Source organism: Hylobates moloch, unplaced genomic scaffold, assembly GCF_009828535.3.
Source record: "Hylobates moloch isolate HMO894 unplaced genomic scaffold, HMol_V3 SCAFFOLD_29, whole genome shotgun sequence".
Lineage (NCBI taxonomy): Eukaryota > Metazoa > Chordata > Mammalia > Primates > Hylobatidae > Hylobates > Hylobates moloch.
In genome coordinates, this window is record NW_026652304.1 from 3778779 (window position 1) to 3799566 (window position 20788).

A 20788-nucleotide genomic window follows, 5' to 3' on the forward strand; every position below is an offset into this window, starting at 1 on the left:
TTATCTTGGCTATCTGCCCAGGTATTACTTAAGAAAACTGTTTGATTAGAATTCTTACATTCAGATCATATGTTTCAGTAATTTTAGACCTCCAGTGTGTGAATTTTTAACTTTTAATTAATTCAGTAAAAAGATTAAAAGATTCATAAGTGAAAAGTCTCCACCCTACTCCCATTTCCAACCATCCAGGTTTCTCTCTGTAAAGGTAACCAATATTACTAGTTTCTTGTGACTCCTTCCAAAAAGGAAGGAATTGATTCTTTGCATATATAAACAAATACAAAAATACAAACGCTAATTTTGTATTTTTAGTAGAGACAAGGTTTCTCCATGTTGGTCAGGCTGGTCTCAAACTCTCGACCTCAGGTGATCCGCCCACCTTGGCCTCCCAAAGTGCTGGGATGACAGGCATAAGCCACCACACCCAGCCAGTATTCTCATTATTAAAAATAATCAGATCAGGCTGGGAGTGGTGGCTCAGGCCTGTCATTCCAGCATTTTGGGAGGCTGAGGCGGGTGGATCACGAGGTCGGGAGTTCAAGACCAGTCTGGCTAAGATGGTGAAACTCCATCTCTACTAAACATACAAGAAAATTAGCTGGGCATGGTGGCGGGCGCCTGTAATCCCAGCTACTCGGGAGGCTGAGGCAGATAATTGCTTGAACCCGGGAGGGGGAGATTGCAGTGATCCGAGATCACACCACTGTACTCCAGCCTGGGCTGTAACAGAGCGAAACTCCATCTCAAAAAAAAAAAAAAAAAAAAAAAAATCAGATCCAGTAGGAGTAAACACATTTACTACCAGATCTTGGTTGATAAAAATACACATCCATTAATCTATAGTGATAAATACATCATTCTACATATATATACATATACAAATACATACATATATAAATGAAAAATAGGAGAAACTGTTCCCAACAAATATATGATACATAATGAATACATGTAGAAAAAAATGATGAAAATCATCCTTTGGGCAGCCATCTCAATAATAACTGATTGATTCAGGTAAAAATCATAAATGGAAGCTAAAACTAATGGACTAACATTTGAAAAATAAACAGGATATTTACATAATCTCAAAGGGGTTGCCCCAAATAATTATTAATCACAAAAGGAAAAATAGTAATTTTACAGTGGAGTTCAGAAAAAAGTTTTCCAGTGGAAAAACTTGGTCAACACTACCTTAATCAGATGATCAAAGTTAATGTCACAATTATGGGACACACTGACATCAAATCCCTCTGCTAAGATACTTCATTTCTGGGATATGCCAGGCAAAAATGCATAACCCATATTGAATTATGAGGAAACATCAAACAAACTCAAATTGAGGGACATTATATAAAATAAGTGGCCCATATTCGTAAAAATTTTCAAGGTTTTCAAAGCTGTAAAAGAATAAGGAACCATTTCTCAGTCATTCTTTAAAGGAAACTAAAAAGACATGACAATCAAATAAAACTCACAATCTACCATTTTCTTTTCCTATAAGGAACATTATCAAAACAATTGATGAAATCTGAATAAGGTCTGTAAATTGGCTAATAGTGTTATATCAATGCTGACTTCCAGATTTCAAAAATTGTACTATGGGTATGTAAGAGAATGTCCTTATTCTTAAAGGTAAAGAGCATTGGCCAGGCGCGGTAGCTCACGCCTGTAATCCCAGCACTTTGGGAGGCCGAGGCAGGAGGATCATGAGGTCAGGAGATCGAGACCATCCTGTCTAACACAGTAAAACCCCATCTCTACTAAAAACACAAAAAAGTAGCTGGGCGTGGTGGTAGGCGCCTGTAGTCCCAGTTACTTGGGAGGCTGAGGCAGGACAATGGTGTGAACCTAAGAGGCGGAGCTTGCAGCGAGCTGAGAACATGCCACTGCACCCCAGCCTCGGCAACAGAGCGAGACTCCATCTCAAAAAAAAAAAAAAAGGTAAAGAGCATTATGCCTGTAATTTACCCTCAAAGAGCTCGGAAAAAAGGAAATATAATACACACACATACACACACACACACACACACACACACACACACACACACACAGAGGAGAGAGGCAATAAAGAAGGGAAAGAGAATAAATGACAAAGCAAATGGTGAGATTTGCTTTACCAATGGTAAGACTGTGTGGACAAAGGTATACAGGAACTGTACTATCTGTATAATATTTCTGCAAGTCAGAAATTATGTCAAAGATTTAAAAACATTTGGGCTGGGCGCAGCGGCTCATGCCTGTAATCCCAGTACTTTGAGAGGCCGAGGCGGGCAGATCACCTAAGGTCAGGTGTTCAAGACCAGCCTGCCCAACATGATGAAACCCTGTCTCTGCTAAAAATACAAAAAATTAGCCAGGTGTGGTGGCAGCTGTAATCCCAGCTACTGGGAAGCTGAGACAGGAGAATCACTTGAACCCGGGAGGTGGATGTTGCAGTGAGCCAAGATCGTGCCATTGCACTCCAGCCTGGGTGACAGGGCGAGATTCCATCTCAAAAAAAAAAAAAAAATTAAAAGCATTTTATCACCGAAAATAGCCAATGCCAAAGAGAAAGAACGAAAATGCCCTATTCCACGTAACAATTAAAAAAAAATTGACAACTACTTATTCCAATCACTAAAAGTGGATGACCAGACGTTATGAACCGCCTGATATGATGCAACAGGAAGGACCATTAGGAAGTGTTCCTAAAGAAAAAAAAAAAAAGTTTAAAGAATAAGTCAGCCACCACCAGGAAACAATTAACCAAATTCAGAATATGGGAAATTCTATATAACGAACTAGTTTTGTCAACAAACAAATGGCATTTAAAAAAAGAAAGGGGTCTTTCTTTAAAAATTAAATGATAATTTAAAAAACTGAAACAAGACCAAAAAGATGCAATGTATAGACTCTGTGTGGTTACTGATTTAAGCAAATTAACTATAAAAATTTTTAAGCACCTGGCAAACTTTGAACATGGAGTAGACATAAGATATTAAGGAACATTGTTAGGTATGATAATGGCATTGTAGTTTATTTTTAAAGTCATTGAGATTTATAATAAAGTATCCATGGATGAAATAATATTATGTATGTTTGGAAGTTGCTTTAAAATACTTTGGCAAAAGAGTTACACCGGGAGCAGTGGTTCACAGCCTGTAATCCCAGTCTTCAGGAGGCCGAGGTGGGCGGATCACTTAAGTTCAGGAGTTCAAGACCAGCCTGGGCAACACAGCGATACCCTATCTCTACAAAAATACAAAAATGAGGTGAATGTGGTGGTGCACACCTGTAGTCCTAGCTACTCAAGAGGCCAAGGTGAGAGGATGGTTTGAGCCCAGCAGGCCACAGTGAGCTAAGATTGCGCTACTGCATTCCAGCCTGGGCCACAGAGCATGACTCTGCCTCAAAGAAAAAAAAAAAAAAAAGAGAGAGAGAGTTAGATAAAACAAGATTAGTAAATTGTTGGTCATTATTAAAGCTGGGTGATTTATAGGTTCATTATACTATTTTATTTGTATATATGGCACTGGAACTCTTCCATAATTTTCCATAATAAAAAGTTGTGTTTTTATTTAAAGCTAAGGTTTCCAAGCACTTGGGAGCTTAAAAAAAGAATTTTTAAAAAGTTAAAGCTATCTTTTCCCCCAACTAATATATGGAGAGAAGGCCTTTGATACAGCCTCACATAATCCAAGACATTTCAAACTTTCAAACCAGAAAGTCCTCAATGTTCCACAGAACCTTTTAGGGGTAACACACAAATATGTGTTAAATGGCTGTTTTTTTCCCTAATATATTCAAGGTTCATGCATTACATTTGCCAATCTAGAATGTTCCCCCAATTATCTTCCTCCACCTACCACTTTGCTGTTCTTTAGGACACTGACTCATTTAAGGAGTCCTGGCAAGGCATGGTGACTTATACCTATAATCCGAGTGCTTTGAAGGGCCAAAGTGGAACGATAACTCGAGACCAGGAGTTTGAAATCAGCCTGGACAACATATTCGAGACTGTATGTCTACAAAAACGTTAAAAATTATCTGAGTGTGGGTCATGGCACATGCCTATAGTCCCAGCTCCTTGGGAGGCAGAAGTGGGAAGATCACTGGAGCTGAAGAGTTTGAGGTTATAGTGAGCTATGATCTTTGCACTCCAGCCTGGGCAACAGAGCAAGATCTTGTCTCAGGGGGGAAAAAAAAAAAAAAAAAAGAGTCCTGTCCAGTTGTCCCCACACATAATGCACCACATTCTAGATGTGTCTACTTCCTCAGGGTTAGATTCAGATCAAAGACTTCTAACAAGAACACACGCAGGTCTTGCTATGCAACTCCCTCAGAGCATCACATTAGGAAGTATATAATATTGGACCACCACACCACTGGACATGTCAACCTCAACCACTCAGTAAATTTGGGGTCACCAATAGATCACTCTACTTTCAAGGCATATTTTTTTCTTTATAATGAATAATATGTGGGCCGGGTGTGGTGGCTTACGCCTCTAATCCCAGCACTTTGGGAGGCTGAGGTGGGCAGATCATGAGGTCAGGAGTTCGAGACCAGCCTGGCTAACATGGTGAAACCCTGTCTCTACTAAAAATACAGAAATTATCCAGGCATGGTGGTGCATGCCTGTAATGCCAGCTATTCGGGAGGCTGAGGCGGGAGAATTGCTTGAATCCAGAAGGCGGAGGCTGCAGTGAGCCGAGATCACGCCACTGCATCCAGCCTGGGTGACACAGCAAGACTATGACTTCAAAAATAATAATAATATGTGGAGTACTAATTTGAGACTACATGAGTATTTTTGTTCTCCAACAATCTTCCTCCTAATCGTTTTAGATTCATTAATAATCTTTGCCTAATTCATTACATTGATGATTACAAAATAGTGACCTTTATTTTTATTTTTGTAGAGTCAGGGTCTTGTTTTGTTGCCCAGGGTGGTCTTGAACTCCTAGGCTCAAGGGATCTGCCCGCTCGGCCTCCTGAAGTACTGAGATTACAGGCATGAGCCACTGCACCCAGCCAAAATACTGATCTTTAAAATTTCATTATTCCTTCCACATTTATTCATTAACATTCTTCTGTTTTTCTGAAAAAAATCATTTTCATTTTTCCATCTTGCTCTTTTTGTTTTTTTTTAAGTCTCCATAGACTCACGAATTTTTGTTTTTCAATTCACTGTGTATAATCTGTTACCATCATTATTCTTGTTGATTCTCAAATTCTCTCCAAGTTGGCCTTTGGGAGCCTCTTCAAATCTGCTCATATGTCCTTCTGACATTACCTCCTCAGCCTCTGAATACTTCCTCACTTGACAGATGTCAGTCACTACTCCAAGGAGCACTCAACTCTTTTAGTAAGCAGTGGTATTTAGGATCCCAAACCTGGATGCCAGGTGTGCTCACTGCTACCAGGATACCATTTTAACAGGCTGCTTTTAATCTTTTCACCACTGCACGCATCACATTTTTCTTTACAGGTTTGGAAAATATTCCAGGATTATAGTTAATTCCAAGCTTGTGATTTTAAGGTTCATTAGATGTAGATGTCATTTCTCTTTTCATCCTCACTTTCTGCTTCTCTTATAATACTGCTGAGATTTATGCAATAAATGATTCAAGATGACAACTGCTTGTTCATATAATACAATTAAAAATATTTTACCCTACTCACATCTTGCACTGTATGCTTATTGTCTGCATGTGCATATATATAAACATTCATATAGATGTTTCATGTGACCATATACATACATAGATACATAAGTTTTCCTTATTAACAGTCATCGATAACTCACAAAATATAAATAATTAAAAATGCATCCATTTTGGGAGAAAATTCTGACATAAGCTATGACATATGCTAAGTGAAATAAGCCAGTTACAAAAAGACAAACAAACACATTATGATTCCACTTATATGACATACCTAGAGGAATCAAATTCATAGAAACAGAAAATAGAATGGTGGTTGCCAGGGGCTGAGGTAAAGAGAGAATGAGAAAACTGGGAAATTGTTATTGAATGAGTATAGAGTGTTAGTTTTGCAAGATGAAAAGTGTTCTGAAGACTGATTGCATAACAATGTAAATGTACTTAACACTACTAAATGATACACTTAAAATGGTTAAGATGGTAAATTTTATGTTATGTGTATTTTTAACACAATTAAAAATTTTAATGCATTTATATAAAATACAGTTTTAACAATAAAAAGACAAATAACCCAATTAAGAAATGGTCAAGAGGCCAGATATGGTGGCCCATGCTTGTAATCCCAGCACTTTGAGAGGCACAGACAGGAGGATTGCTTGAGCTCAGGAGTTTGAGACTAGCCTGGGCGACACAGCAAGACCCTGTCTTTTAAAAAAATTTTTTGGCCGGGTGCGGTGGCTCACGCCTGTAATCCCAACACTTTGGGAGGCTGAGGCGGGCAGATCACGAGGTCAGGAGTTCAAGACCAGCCTGGCCAACATGGTGAAACCTGTCTTTACTAAAAATACAAAAATTAGCCCGGTGTGGTGGTACGTGCCTGTAATCCTAGCTACTCAGGAGGCTGAGGCAGGAGAATTGCTTGAATCTGGGAGGTGGAGGTTGCAGTGAGCCTGAGATGGCACCACTGCACTCCAGCCTGGGTGACAGAGCGAGACTCTGTCTCAGAAAAAAAAAAAAGTTTTAATTATTAAAAAACAAAAAACAAAAAAACAAGAAAGGGGTAAGAGACTGAATAAATGTTTCTCCAAAGAAGATACAGAAATGGCCAAAACGCACATGAAAAGATGCTCAGCATCATTCATCATTAGGGAAATGCAAATCAAAACCACAATGAGACACCACTTCATAGTCACTAGGATGGATAAAATTCTTTTAAAAAAAGAAAATAACAAATGTTAACAAGAAAGCAGAGAAACTAAAACCCTCATACATTGCTAGTGGGACTGTAAAATGGTGCAGCTGCTTTGAAAAACGGTTTGGCCATTCCTCAAAATGTTAAACATAGAGTTTTCATATATGATCTGGTAATTCCACTCCTAGGTAAATACTCGAGAGAAATGAAAACACACAAAAATTTGTACACAAATGTTCACGGCAGCATTATTTAGAATAGCCAAACACTGGAAACAATCCAAATGTCCCTTAACAGTTAATAGATAAATGTTGTATATCCATACAATGGGATATTATTCAGTCATAAAAAGGAGAGAAATACTGATTCACACTACAACAGGGATAAATCTTGAAAACATTATGCTAAATTTAAAAAGTCAGTCAAAAAGGCAACATATTATACAATTCTATTTATATGAAATGTCTAGAATAGGCAAATCTACAGAAACAAATAATAGATTAGTAGTTGCCAGGACCCGAGCAGAGCAGGAGTTTGGATCTGACTGCTAATGGGTATAAGGAAGGTTTCTTTCTGCAGTGATGAAAACCTCATATTAGATCGTGGTGATGTTTGTGTAACTCTGAATAAACTAAAAACCACAGAATTCTACACTTTAAAGGGATGAATTCTGTAGTATAAGAATTATCTCTTTTTTTTTTTTCTGAGACAGGGTCTTGATCTGTCACCCAGGCAGGAGTGTAGTGGTGTGATCATGACTCACTGCAGCCTCCATCTCCCAGGCTGAAGCAATCCTTCCACCTCAGTCTGCAGAATAGCTGGGACCACAGGCACTTACTATCACACCCAGCTAAATGTTTTTTATTTTTTGTAGAGATGGGATCTCACCGTGTTGCCCAGGCTGGTCTCAAACTCCTGGGCTCAAGTGATCCTCCAGCCTCGGCTTCCCAAAGTGCTGGGATTACAGGCTCAAGGCACTGTGCCTAGCCAAGAATTATATCTTAATAAAGCTGTTTTGTATTGTTTTAAAATGCATCTTTGCCATGAAGTAACTGCTATGCTTTGTTCAGCAATGAACTGGACACCCAGACCAAACTTCAGGGGAAAGAAAAAAATCACAAAGTATTTCCCTTAATACCTGAAAGCATACCACTCCAGTCAATTTCCCAACCATGCTAGATACTGGTTCTCCAAAATGACTTTTAGCATTCATGCTTCTTTTTTTTTTTGAGTCAGAGTTTTGCTCTTTCGCCTAGGCTGGAGTGAAATGGCATGATCTTGGCTCACTGCAACCTGCACCCCGCCAGGTCCAAGTGCTTCTCCTGTCTCAGCCTCTTGCATAGCTGGGATTATAGGCGCCTGCCACCACACCTGGCTAACTTTGGTATTCCTAGTAGAGACGGGATATTGCCATGTTGGCCAGGCTGGTCTCGAACTCCTGACCTCAGGTGACCCACCTGCCTCGGCCTCCCAAAGTGCTAGGGTTACAGGCGTGAGCCACCCCGCCCAGTCACATTCATGCTTCTATATAAATCTTTCATTTAGGTAGTGCTGTGGGACAAATCAGAGATGGGAGAGACCGAGCACCGTTCAGGAGAGTGTTTAATTATTAAGGTCATTGCTGGCTCAGTCGTACTAGGGTCCAGAAAGTCTGATCCCTGAACAAAAGGATCAATCACCTTTGAAGCAGTTTGTGGCGGGAGTTACGTGCTGCAGGAAGCGTACTTGCAGAAGCGAAAACAAAGGCAGTTAATTACTCTTTTACATTTGTTACACCGTATGTCTTACATCCTTGGGAATACACGCTTTTGTAGCAATTGCTTATCAACCTCGTGACTTTACAGCCCAGCTAGGGAGGGAAGCAAGAACTCGCTGTGCCTCAAGGAATGTAAAACGATGGAACACAGATAAGCCTCTCTGGGCATAGAGGAGGGATAAGCAGTTAATATTCTCTCTTAACCCGGACCCCTGCCAGAGTGGGGGGGGGGGGGGGGGGGGGGGGGGGGCTATATTACATTTTACCTTCAAGAAAAAGAATAAATTTTTCTACCATTATACTTATAAAATTCATTAATTCCCCCTTCAGTAGTAGTTCAAACTGTTTGCAGATTATTTTAAGACTAAAACTTTTCTTTTTAATCACTTATTGAATAGGTAATATACAAAAAAGCCATTCCTAATCTATGGTTTAAAGAAAAAAGAAAGTCAGGCCCAGTGGCTCATGCCTGTAATCCTAACACTTTGGGAGGCTGAGGTGGGAGGATCGCTTGAGCTCCAGGGTTCAGAACTAGCTTGGGCAACACAGTGAGTCCTCATCTCTACAGAAAATGATTTTAAAAAGTTAGGGGTGGTGGTATGTGCCTATAGTCCCAGCTACTCAGGAGGCTAAGGTGGGAGGATCTTTTAAGCTCAGCAGGTCTCGGCTGCAGGGGGCCATTATCATGCTTCCATACTCCAGCCTGGGCAACAGAGCAAGACTCTGTCTCAAAAAAAAAACAAAAACTAAAAAATTAAGGGCTCAACGCAGTGGCTCAGGCCTGTAATCCCAGCACTTTGGGAGGCCAAGGAGGGTGGATCACTTGAGGTCAGGAGTTTGAGACCAGCCTGGCCAACATGGTGAAATCTCGTCTCTACTAAAAACACAAAAATTAGCCGGGTGTGGTGGTGCACGTCTGTAATCCTAGCTACTCAGGAGGCTGAGGCAGGAGAATTGCTTGAACCTGGGAGGCAAAGGTTTCACTAAGCTGAGATTGTGCCACTGCACTCCAGCCTGGGTGACAGAGGGAGACTCCATCTCAAAAATAATAATAATAATAATAAATTAAAATGTTAAAAAAATTAAGGAAAAGGAATAAAGAAATTGATAACATGACAGGCACAGTGGCTCGAGCTTGTAATCCCAGCACTTCGGGAGGCCGAGGCAGGCAGATTGAGGCCAGGAGTTCAAGACCAGCCTGGCCAATGTGAGGAAATCCTGTCTCTACTAAAAATACAAAAATTAGCCAGGTGTGGTGGTGTACATCTGTAATCCCAGCTACTTGAGAGGCTGAGGCAGGACAATCACTTGAACCCAGGAAGCAGAGGTTGCAGTAAGCCAAGATCACCCCACTGCACTCCAGCCTGGGCAACAGAGTGAGACTTTGAAAAAAAAAAAAAAAAAGAAAGAAAGAAAAAGAAAGAAAGAAAGGAAGAAAGGAAGGAAGGAAGGAAGGAAGGAAGGAAGGAAGGAAGGAAGGAAGGAAGGAAGGAAGAAATTGATAACAGATCAAGGACACAGAGTGAAAATCAGATCTCAATTCCACTCATATATCCTAAATAAGCTAATTCCCTATCTTAGAAGAAATCATTTTTAGTTTTCATTCCCAAAGAAAAACATACGTGTGCATGTATGTGTGCATATGTGATTTTCATACATTACAGAATTTTCTAAATACCCTTTGGGACTCAACTTTTATACTGTTTCATTCTTATTTTTCCCACCCAAAAAACCACCTGTAAGTATTATACTGTATTTCTTGAAGACTTTGTCATATTTGTACTTGCAGAGCTCTTTCATTTAACAGTTTCACAATAGTCCACAACATGGAGATTAAGATGGTCCCTGACTTAACAGTGGTTCAACATATGATTTCTCGACTTTACGATGATGTAAAAATTATACACGTTCTGTACAAATTGTACTTCAAGTACCCATACACCCATTCTATTTTCCACTTTCAGTATAATATTCAATAAATTACACGTGATATTCACCATTTTATTATAAAATAGACTTTGTGCTAGTTGATTTTGCCCAACTGTAGGCTAATGTAAGTGTTCTGAGCACATTTAACGTAGGCAAGGCTAAGCTATGAAGTTTGGTAGGCTAAGTATATTAAATGCATTTTAGAGTTACAGTATTTTCAACTTATGATAGGTTTATCAGGACATACCCCCATGTAAGTCAAGGAGCATCTGTACTATAATTTATTAACTATCCACCATTTTGTGGACATTGCTACTTTTTGTAATTATAAGAAATATCAGTAAATAACTTTAGTTAAGTCATTCTGCACTCATGTAACTATATTATGGGATAAATATCTTGAAATAAAACTGGGAAATCTAAGTTATATTTATTTCACATTTCGATAGATACTGCCAAATTGTCTTCCAAAAATATTCAATGTACTCTCCCACACAAAAAAGTATGTGACTGCCAGTTTTCCATTTCCAATACAAAGTATCAAATTTTTTAATCTGTAACGATCTGATAGGTGAAAACTGGTACCTCATTATAGTGCTAATTTGCAATTCACCAAGTATAAGTGAAGATGAGGCTGGGCATGGTGGCTTATGCCAGTAATCCAGCATTTTAGAAGGCCAAAGCAAGAGGATCACTAGGGCCCAGGAGTTCAAGATCAGTCTGGGGTAATAAAGTGAGGCCCTGTCTCTACAAAAAAAATTTTTAATGGCCAGGCACAGTGGCTCACGCCTGTAATCCCAGCACTTTGGGAGGCCAAGGCGGGTGGATCACTTGAGGTCAGGAGACCACCTGAGGTCAGGAGGTCAGGTCAGGAGACAAGCCTGGCCAACGTGGCGAAACCCCATCTCTACTAAAAATACAAAAATTAGCCAGGCATGGTAGCAAACGCCTGTAATCCCAGCTACGAGGAAGGCTGAGTGAGGCACGCGAATTGCTTGAAACCAGGGGGCGGAGGTTGCGGTAAGCCGAGATCATGCCACTGCACTCCAGCCTGGGTCACAGAGCGAGACTCCGTCTCAAACAGCTACTCGGGAGGCTGAGGCAGGAGAATGGCGTGAACCCAGGAGGCAGAGCTTGCAGAGAGCCGAGATCACGCCACTGCACTCCAGCCTGGGCAACAGAGCGAGACTCTGTCTCAAAAAAAAAAAAAAAAAAAAATTAAATACGTGAAGATGACATCTTTTCATTTGTTTAAATGTCAATGTCATTCGTATTTCTGTTCAATGAACTATCTTAGCTTTTTTTTTTTTTGAGACAGAGTTTCACTCGTGCTGCCCAGGCTGGAGGGCAATGGCGCAACTTCAGCTCAACGCAACTTCTGCCTCCCAGGTTCAAGCGATTCTCCTGCCTCAGCCTCCCAAGTAGCTGGGATTACAGCCATGTGCCACCATGCCCAGCTAATTTTGTATTTTTAGTAGAGACAGGGTTTCTCCATGTTGGTGAGGCTGGTCTCAAACTCCCAACCTCTGGTGATTCGCCCACTTTGGCCTCCCAAAGTGCTGGGATTACAGACGTGAACCACCATGCCCGGCCACGATGAACTATCAATCCTGTCCTTTACACATTTTCTTTTGGGCTTACTGGTCTTTTACTTATTAACAGGATACACACAAACACAAATGTATGCATACATGTCTATATATTGAAATTTTCCCTTGCTGTCATATGTATTACAATATTTCCCTCAATTGTTAATTATTATTATTGAGATGAGGGTCTCTCTCTGTCAACCAGGCTGGAGTGCAGTAGCACAATCATGGCTCACTGCAGCCTCAAATTCCTAGACTCAGACAATCCTTCTGCCTTGGCCTCCCTTGTAGCTAGGACTACAGGAACATTGCCACAACACCCAACTAATTTTTAAAATTTTTTGTAGAGACAGAGTCTTGTTTTGTTGCCCAGGCTGGTCTCAAACTCCTAGCTTCAACCGATATTCCTGCCTCGGACTCCCAAAGTGTTGAGATTACATAGGTGTGAGCCACCATGCACAGCCAATTTTTCCTCTTTAATTTTTGCTTGTAACATTTTTTCTCCACAAAAATCCTAGATATGTAAGTTTCAAAATGTATCAGGTTTTTTTAATGGCTTCTGTGTTTTCTGTCTTGTTTCAAAAAGACATTTCTATTCAATTTTTATAAATGTCTGCTTTTTTCTTCTAGTATAATTATCAATTCACTATAAATACATACACAATTTATTTTAGTATTAAGTTTAAATAAGAGCTTCTCCAACCCCAAATACTTGCAGAGAATCAGAAAAGTTATTGTTCTGGCCAGGCGCAGTGGCTCACGCCTATAATCCCAGCATTTTGGGAGGCAAAGGCGAGTGGATCACCTGAGGTCAGAAGTTCAAAACCAGCCTGGCCAACATGGTGAAACCCTGTCTCTACTAAAAATACAAAAAGTTAAGGCCGGGCGGGGTGGCTCACGCCTGTAATCTCAGCACTTTGGGAGGCCGAGGTGGGCGGATCATGAGGTCAGGAGATCGAGACCAGCCTGGCCAACATAGTGAAGCCCCGTCTCTACTAAAAATACAAAAAATTAGCTGAGTGTGGTGGCAGGCACCTGTAATCCTAGTTACTCAGGAGGCTTAGGCAGGAGAATCACTTGAAGCCGGGGGTGGAGGTTGCAGCAAGCCAAGATCGCACCACTGCACACCAGCCTGGGCGACAGTGTGAGACTCCATCTCGAAAAAAAAAAAAAGAAAAGAAAAAGAAAAGAAAAGCTATTGTTCTTTCTTACAAAATAAAACAAGAGTACTCACTCAAATACTGACATTTAAACCCTAAGAAAAGGTTGGGCACAGTGGCTCATGCCTGTAATCCTAGCACTTTGGGAGGCTGGGTGGGAGGACTGCATAAGCCCGGGAGTCAAGGCTGCAGTGAGCTGTGATGATCATACCACTGCATTCCAGCCTGGGTGACAAAGTAAGAACTTGCCTCAAAAATAAAAAATAAAAAATAAAATAAAATAAAATAAAACCCAAGAAAATTCCCAACAGATTAAAACTGCTAGATAACTCAAAGTAAGTCCTTCTCAAGGAGCTATGCAGCTTAATGGCTCCTATACTTAACCACTCCTTAATGAATTTTCCACATAAAATGTGAAATAATATTCAACTTGAGACTTCTACAAAATGTCCATTATACTATTTAAAATATTATCTCCTTTAATTAACTCTCTACTAAATAACCTTTTATGTTCAATTTTTACATGTCACAGATACTGACAACCACCAAAAACTTTAATATGCCAGTTTCTACCTTAAAAAGCTCCTTCTGGACTGAGCGCAGGGGCTCACGCCTGTAATCCCAGCACTTTGGGAGGACGAGGCAGGCGGATCAAGAGGTCAGGAGATCGAGACCATCCTGGCTAAGACCGTGAAACCCCGTCTCTACTAAAAATATAAAAAATTAGCCAGGCGTGGTGGTGGGCACCTGTAGTCCCAGCTCGTGGGGAGGCTGAGGCAGGAGAATGGCGTGAACCCAGAAGTGGGAGGTTGCAGTGAGCTGAGACTGTGCCACTGCACTCTAGCCTGGGTGACACAGCAAGACTGCATCTCAAAAAAAACAAAACAAAACAAAAAAAAACTCCTTCTACAGACCCTGTATTAAGAATAAGATGTTCAAAAAACAAAATGATGTTCATTACCAATTCACATAACTCATAGATGATAAATTGATATAACTAAAAATTTAAAACTTTCTTTAAATCTTTTTTACTACAGAAAATGATTATACAGAAAAATGTGATCCATTTGTAACCAAGTGAACAAACTTAACTTACCATGTGTGGAGCACTGATTGTTGCTTGGAAACCTGCAAAACAAGAAGAGAACTACTGATACAGTCAGCTGTAAAAATATACTATTTCACATAATTTCTTTTCTACCATCCATACGTTATTTTTCACAATAATTCTTTTTTAGGTTTTATGATCTCAAAAAAATAAAACTTACTTCTATTAGAGTACTGTCACCCAGCAGTTAAAATTAGAAAATATAATCATGCCAAAGGGTAACGTGCTCATCTAGTAAAACAGTCCCTCTAAAGTACGGCAGCTAAAAATTTCTTCTCCTGTAGAGTCAGCTAAGAAAGGAAGAATTTCAGTAAGTTGAGAGTTGATATATTTTTGGCTTGTTTTTCCTTCAGATTGTTTTTTAAAAATAAGTTTTCATATGTAATAGGTATACAAAGTCTGTGCAAAATTAAATTGCTTCATATTTCTGTCAACTTAAAAAAAAATAGAATAACTGAAAAAGTAGCTTGAAAGACCAATAAACTACTTCATTTTATTCTTTATCTTATCATCTAATGTTAATTCACACAATCTTTTCGTGGTTCTTAACTTTTAGTTTCTTTTCTTCTGGTGTTGCTTTCTCAAAACTTATTTACCTGCTTCTTTCTGCCTCTGAAGCAAGTTTCACTGAGCGGTGGTGGCAGGTGCCTTCGGGGTTCAGAAGCTCCCCAGGATCTTCTCTGCTGACTGTTATAGCGCTTCAAAAGAAGACAGCATGGCAGCCGACTGACAGAATCCTGAGGCACTTCTAAGCCTCAAAGGCGCCCACTGCCAAGGCTCAGCAGTTCAGCAAAACCTGCTTCAGGAGAAGGAGTTAAATACAGGACTTTCTAAAAACAAACACAAGCCAAAAAAGCAGGGCAAATAAAGTAGAGAAGTCAGTAATAACTTAAGCACACTTACTGATTTAAATATTGATTTAAAAAATTAATCCTAACCTGAAAACTAATCTTTAGTCAATACTAAGGCCCCTAAAGAAAACTCAGCACTCAGCTAATACTGTAAGTTTTCATTAAAAGTTTTTTTTTTATTGCAGGGTGTGGTGGCTCATGCCTGTAATCCTAGTGCTTTGGGAGGCCAACACGGGCGGATTGCCTGAGTTCCGAGACCAGCTTGGGCAACACGCTGAAACCCCATCTCTACTAAAATACAAAAAATTAGCCGGGTGTGGTGGCATGCACCTGTAATCCCAGCTACTCGGGAGGATAAGGCAGGAGAATTACTTGAACCCAGGAGGCGGAGGTTGCAGTAAGCTGATATTGCACCACTGCAATCCAGCCTGGATGATAGAGTGAGACTCCGTCTCCAAAAACAAAAGTTTTTTTTCAATAAAATATTTTATTTCAAAAAATGTTTTTAATTTTTTATACATATTATATATTGTTCGAGAAAACAGAAAAACATATATAATTTTATTAAAATAGGTATGTTTGGGATTATAAAACTTGCTGATTCATAAAATTCAAATTAAGAAGGTAATAATAGATAAATATCTGTGTCTCAGGCTTTTTCTACTTCCAAAAATCATAAAGTAAATGATGAAAACTGTGATATTTTCAGAAATCTAAAGCTTACCTATTGATTGTGGAGAATCCATATATGGGTTACATTTTGCATAGTGGGAGCGGTCTGTAGCCAGCATCACTTCAAATACTTTATCTGTCTTGATGATTCCATTTTCTGAAACAAATGAGGCAAATATTTTCAGAAGAGACAGACATGATCAGACATATCTGAGAATAATTACACCAGCTTTGCTGTAGAGACTGAACTGGAAAAGAGAATGATTGGAAACTGTCATAATGGCCCAGGTAATGGCAACCTGGTTTCTTTTTTTTTTTGAGACAGCATCTCGCTCTGTTGCCCAGGCTGGAGTGCAGTGGCACAATCTCGGCTCACTGCAAGCTCCGCCTCCTGGGTTCACACTATTCTCCTGCCTCAGCCTCCCAAGCAGCTGGGACTACAGGCGCCCGCCACCACGCCTGGCTAATTTTTTGTATTTTAGAGACAGGGTTTCACCGTGTTAGCCAGGATGGTCTCGATCTCCTGACCTTGTGATCTGCCCACCTTGGCCTCCCAAAGCTCTGGGATTACAGGTGTGAGCCACCACACCCGGCTTTATTTATTTATTTATTTATTTATTTTTTGAGATGGAGTCTTGCTCTGCTGCCCAGGCTGGAGTGCAGTGGTGCCATCTCGGCTCATTGCAACCTCCACCTCCCAGGTTCAAGCGATTCTCCTGCCTCAGCCTCCCAAGTAGCTGCGACTACAGGTGCATGCCACCACGCCCAGCTAATTTTTTGTATTTTTAGTAGGGATGGGGTTTCACTGTGTTAGCCAGGCTGGCCTTCATCTCCTGACCTCATGATCCACCCACCTCAGCCTCCCAAAGCTGGATTACAGGCGTGAGCCACTGTGATCAGCCCAACCTGGTCTTTAGTAACAGCAAGGACACAGAAAATTAGAAGGATAATGAGTTATATTTGGTAGGTAATATATACCTGACTGACTGGATTTGGGGGTGGGAGTGGGGGTAATCATTGATATGCTGATGCCATTTTCCGATTTAAGAAATCCTATAGAAGGATCAAAGTTAAGGGGTAAAAAGGTAAGTTATCTGTTCAGTTAGGGGCTTCAGATCATACAACTGGAGATATTCTGTAGTCAGCTGGACACATGGATCTGGAGCTCAGGAAAGTGATCTAGAATAAAGATTTCTATCTATTATGGATCACAACTGAAGCAATCAAAGTGAATTCAAAGTGGCCAGAGAATAAATAGAGAAGACAAACAAAGCCAACATCTAAAAGATATGCAAAGAAAACAGAGCCATCAAAGATGATGAGCAGTCACAGAGGCAGGATGAAGACCAGACCATACTGTTGTACAGCCAGGAGAAGTGAATTTCTCAAGAAGGAAAGCAAGATCAATAATATATATTTGCCTTCCCCAACAATTAGTTGAGATTAAGGCCGGGTGCAGCGGCCCATGCCTGTAATCTCAAAGCCTGGGGAGGCCAACAGGGAGGATAGCTTGAGCCCAGGGGCTTGAGACCAGGCAAGGCAACATAGTGAGGCCCTGTCTCCACAAAAAAAAAAAAAAAAAAAGAATTAATTAGCTGGGGATCATGGCACAAGCATGTAGTCATAAATACTCAGGAGGCTGAGGTGGGAGAATTGCTTGAGCCCAGGAGTTTGAGATTATAGTGAGGTATGATCATACCACTGCACTCCAACCTGAGTGAGAAAGCATGACCCTGTCTCAAGGCCAGGCATGGTAGCTCACACCTGTAATTCCAGTACTTTGGGAGGCCCAGGCAGGCAAATTACTCAAGGTCAGGAGTTTGAGACCAGCCTGTCCAACATGGTGAAACCCCATCTCTACTACAAATTCAAAAATTAGCCAGGTGTGGTGGCGCACACCTGTAATCCCAGCTACTCAGGAGGCTGAGACAGGAGAACTGCTTGAACTCGGAGGCTGAAGTGGCAGTGAGCCAAGATCGTGCCACTGAACTCCAGCCTGTGTGACAGAGTAAGACTTGGTCTCAAAAAAAATAAAAAGAGGCCGGGCACGGTGGCTCACACTTGTAATCCTAGCACTTTGGGAGGCCGAGGTGGGCGGATCACGAGGTCAGGAGATCGAGACCACGGTGAAACCCTGTCTCTACTAAAAAATACAAAAAATTAGCCGGACGTGGTGGCGGGCGCCTGTAGTCCCAGCTACTCGGAGAGGCTGAGGCAGGAGAATGGCGTGAACCCGGGAGGCAGAGCTTGCAGTGAGCCGAGATTGCGCCACTGCACTCCAGCCTGGGCGACAGAGCAAGACTCCGTCTCAAAAAAATAAATAAATAAATAAATAAAATAAAAAATAAAAAGAATCCTGCACAAACACGTGCTAACTTCCCTTTTCCTCCCCACTACCAATATCATCATCCATTAAAGAAGGTGCAGGGTGCTATACTAACAGGAGGGGGGTACACAATGAACTCTGTCCACAAAATGCCTAAAAGTAGGAAAAAAAAAAAAATCAAACCAATGCCATTCAAAACCAATGTAAAAAGAAAACTAAATGCAAATAAAAACATTTCTGCTGATTAAACAAAACCAGTATTTAAAACTATACTCTAAGAAAATGTGCCAGGAAGTAAACATATTACCAGGAAGAATTAACTTCAAAATACATTCTAATGAAACTATTATATTTTAAAGGAAAGGAAAAAAATTCTCAAAACGTCAAGGCAAAAATAATTAGCCAGGCCGGTGCAGTGGCTAACGTCCACAATCCTAGCACTTTGGGAGGCTGAGGCAGGCGGATCACTTGAGGTCAGGAGTTCAAGACCAACAGGGCCAACATGGCAAAACCCCATCTCTACTAAAAATACAAAAATTTGCTGGACGTGGTGGCACATGCCTGTAATCCCAGCTCCTAAGGAGGCCGAGGTACAAGAATCGCTTGAACCCAGGAGGAGGAGGCTGCAGTGAGCTGACATCGCGCCACTGTACTCAAGCATGAGCAACAGAGCAAGGCTCTGTCTTTAAAAAAAATTAAAAAAGAAAAAAAAAATTAGCCGTGCATGGTGGTGCATGTCTGTGATCCCAGCTACTCAGAGGCTAAGGTGGGAGGATCGCTTGAGCCTGGGAGGCGGAGGTTGCAGTGAGTCAAAATCATGCCACTGCGCTCCAGCCTGAGTGACAGGGTGAGACTCCATCTCAAAAAAAAAAAAAAAAAAAAAAAAAATCAAGACAAGAAGATCAAATTACCTATTATAATAAGAATTTTAAAAATTAGGGGCCAGGTGCAGTGGCTCATGCCTGTAATCCAAGCACTTCGGGAGGCCAAGGCAAAAGGATTGCTTAAACCTAGGAGCTCAAGACCAACCTGGGCAACATGGGGAGACCCCGTTTCTTTAAAAAAATTTGAAAATTAGCCAGGTATGGTGCCATGTGCCTGTGGTCCCAGCTACTTGGAGGCTGAGGTGGCAGAATCACTTAAGCTCAGTAAGTTGAGGCTACAGTGAGCCTTGATCATGCCACTGTACTCCAGCCTGGGCAACAGAGCAAGACCCTGTCTCAAAACACAAACAAACAGGTCGGGCATGGTGGCTCATGCCTGTAATCCCAGCACTTTGGGAGGCCAAGGTGGGTGGATCACCTGAGGTCAGGAGTTTAAGACCAGCCTGGCCAATATGGTGAAATCCTATCTCTACTAAAAATACAAACATTAGCCGGGTGTGGTGGTACACACCTGTTATCCCAGCTACTCAGAAGGCTGAGGCAGGAGAATCGCTTGAACCTGGGAGGCGGAGGTCGCAGTGAGCCAAGATCGCGCCACTGCACTCCAGCATGGGTGACAGAGCGAGACTTCGTCTCAAAACAAACAAACAAACGAACAAAAAATTAGGTCACTACAGGTTTCTTAAGAGCAACAAATAAGCCGGATGCAGTGGCTACGTCTGTAATCCCAGCAATTTAGAAAGCCAAGGTGGGTGGATCACTTGAGTCCAGGAGTTCGAGACCAGCCTGGGCAACAAGAAGAGACCCCCATCTCTACAAAAAAACTTAAAAAATTAGCTGGCCATAGTGACGCATACCTGTAGACCCAGCCACTCAGGGGGCTGAGGTGGGAGGATTGCTTCAGCCTGGGAGGTCAAGGCTTCAGTATGCCCTGATCATGCCACTGCACTCTAGCCTGGGTGACAGAGTGAGACCCTGTCTCAATAAATAAAAATAAAAATTAAGAGCAAGATTCAAAGCAAAGTAAGAATAAAGCAGCATTTTCAAGAAATTCAAGGAAAGAAAGTGCAAGTCAATCATAAAAAGGAGTGAACGGCTAGGTGCGGTGACTCATGCCTATAATCCCAGCACTGTGGGAGGCCAAGGTAGGAGGATCACTTGAGCCCAAGAATTGAAGACTAGCAAAAAAAAAAAAAAAAAAAAAAAAAGGAGCGAATTACTGATATACCCAACATGAATGAATCTCTTTTTCTTTTTTTTTTGAGACAGAGTCTTCCTCTGTCACCCAGGCTGGAGTGCAGTGTCGTGATCTTGGCTCACTGCAACTTGCCTCCTGGGTTCAAGCGATTCTCCTGCCTCAGCCTCCGAAGTAGCTGGAATTATAAACGCCTGCCACCACGCCCAGCTAAGTTTGGTATTATTAGCAGAGACGGGGTTTCAATGTGTTGGCCAGGATGGTCTCGAACTCCTGACCTAGTGATCCACCCGCCTCAGCCTCCCAAAGTGCTGAGATTACAGATGTGAGCCACCACCCTCAGCTTGAATGAATCTCAAAATCTCCTTAAGCTGATTAGCAACTTCAGCAAAGTCTCAGGATACAAAATCAATGTACAAAAATCACAAGCATTCTTGTACACCAATCACAGACAAACAGAGAGCCAAATCATGAGTGAACT

At 41.2% G+C, this 20788-nt stretch overlaps 1 protein-coding gene across 2 annotated transcripts in view; it reads right to left on the reverse strand.

Annotated features, from left to right (window-relative positions):
- LOC116463237 (protein-L-isoaspartate(D-aspartate) O-methyltransferase) overlaps positions 1 to 20788 on the reverse strand; it is a 61396-nt gene that overhangs the window by 23686 nt on the left and 16922 nt on the right. For both annotated transcript variants that reach the window (XM_032146261.2, XM_032146262.2), the window contains exons 2-3: positions 15955 to 16059; positions 14368 to 14399 (exon numbers count right to left, since the gene is read on the reverse strand). In XM_032146261.2, coding sequence (XP_032002152.1) covers positions 14368 to 14399; positions 15955 to 16059 — 137 coding nt within the window. The remainder of the gene's footprint in view (positions 1 to 14367; positions 14400 to 15954; positions 16060 to 20788) is intronic.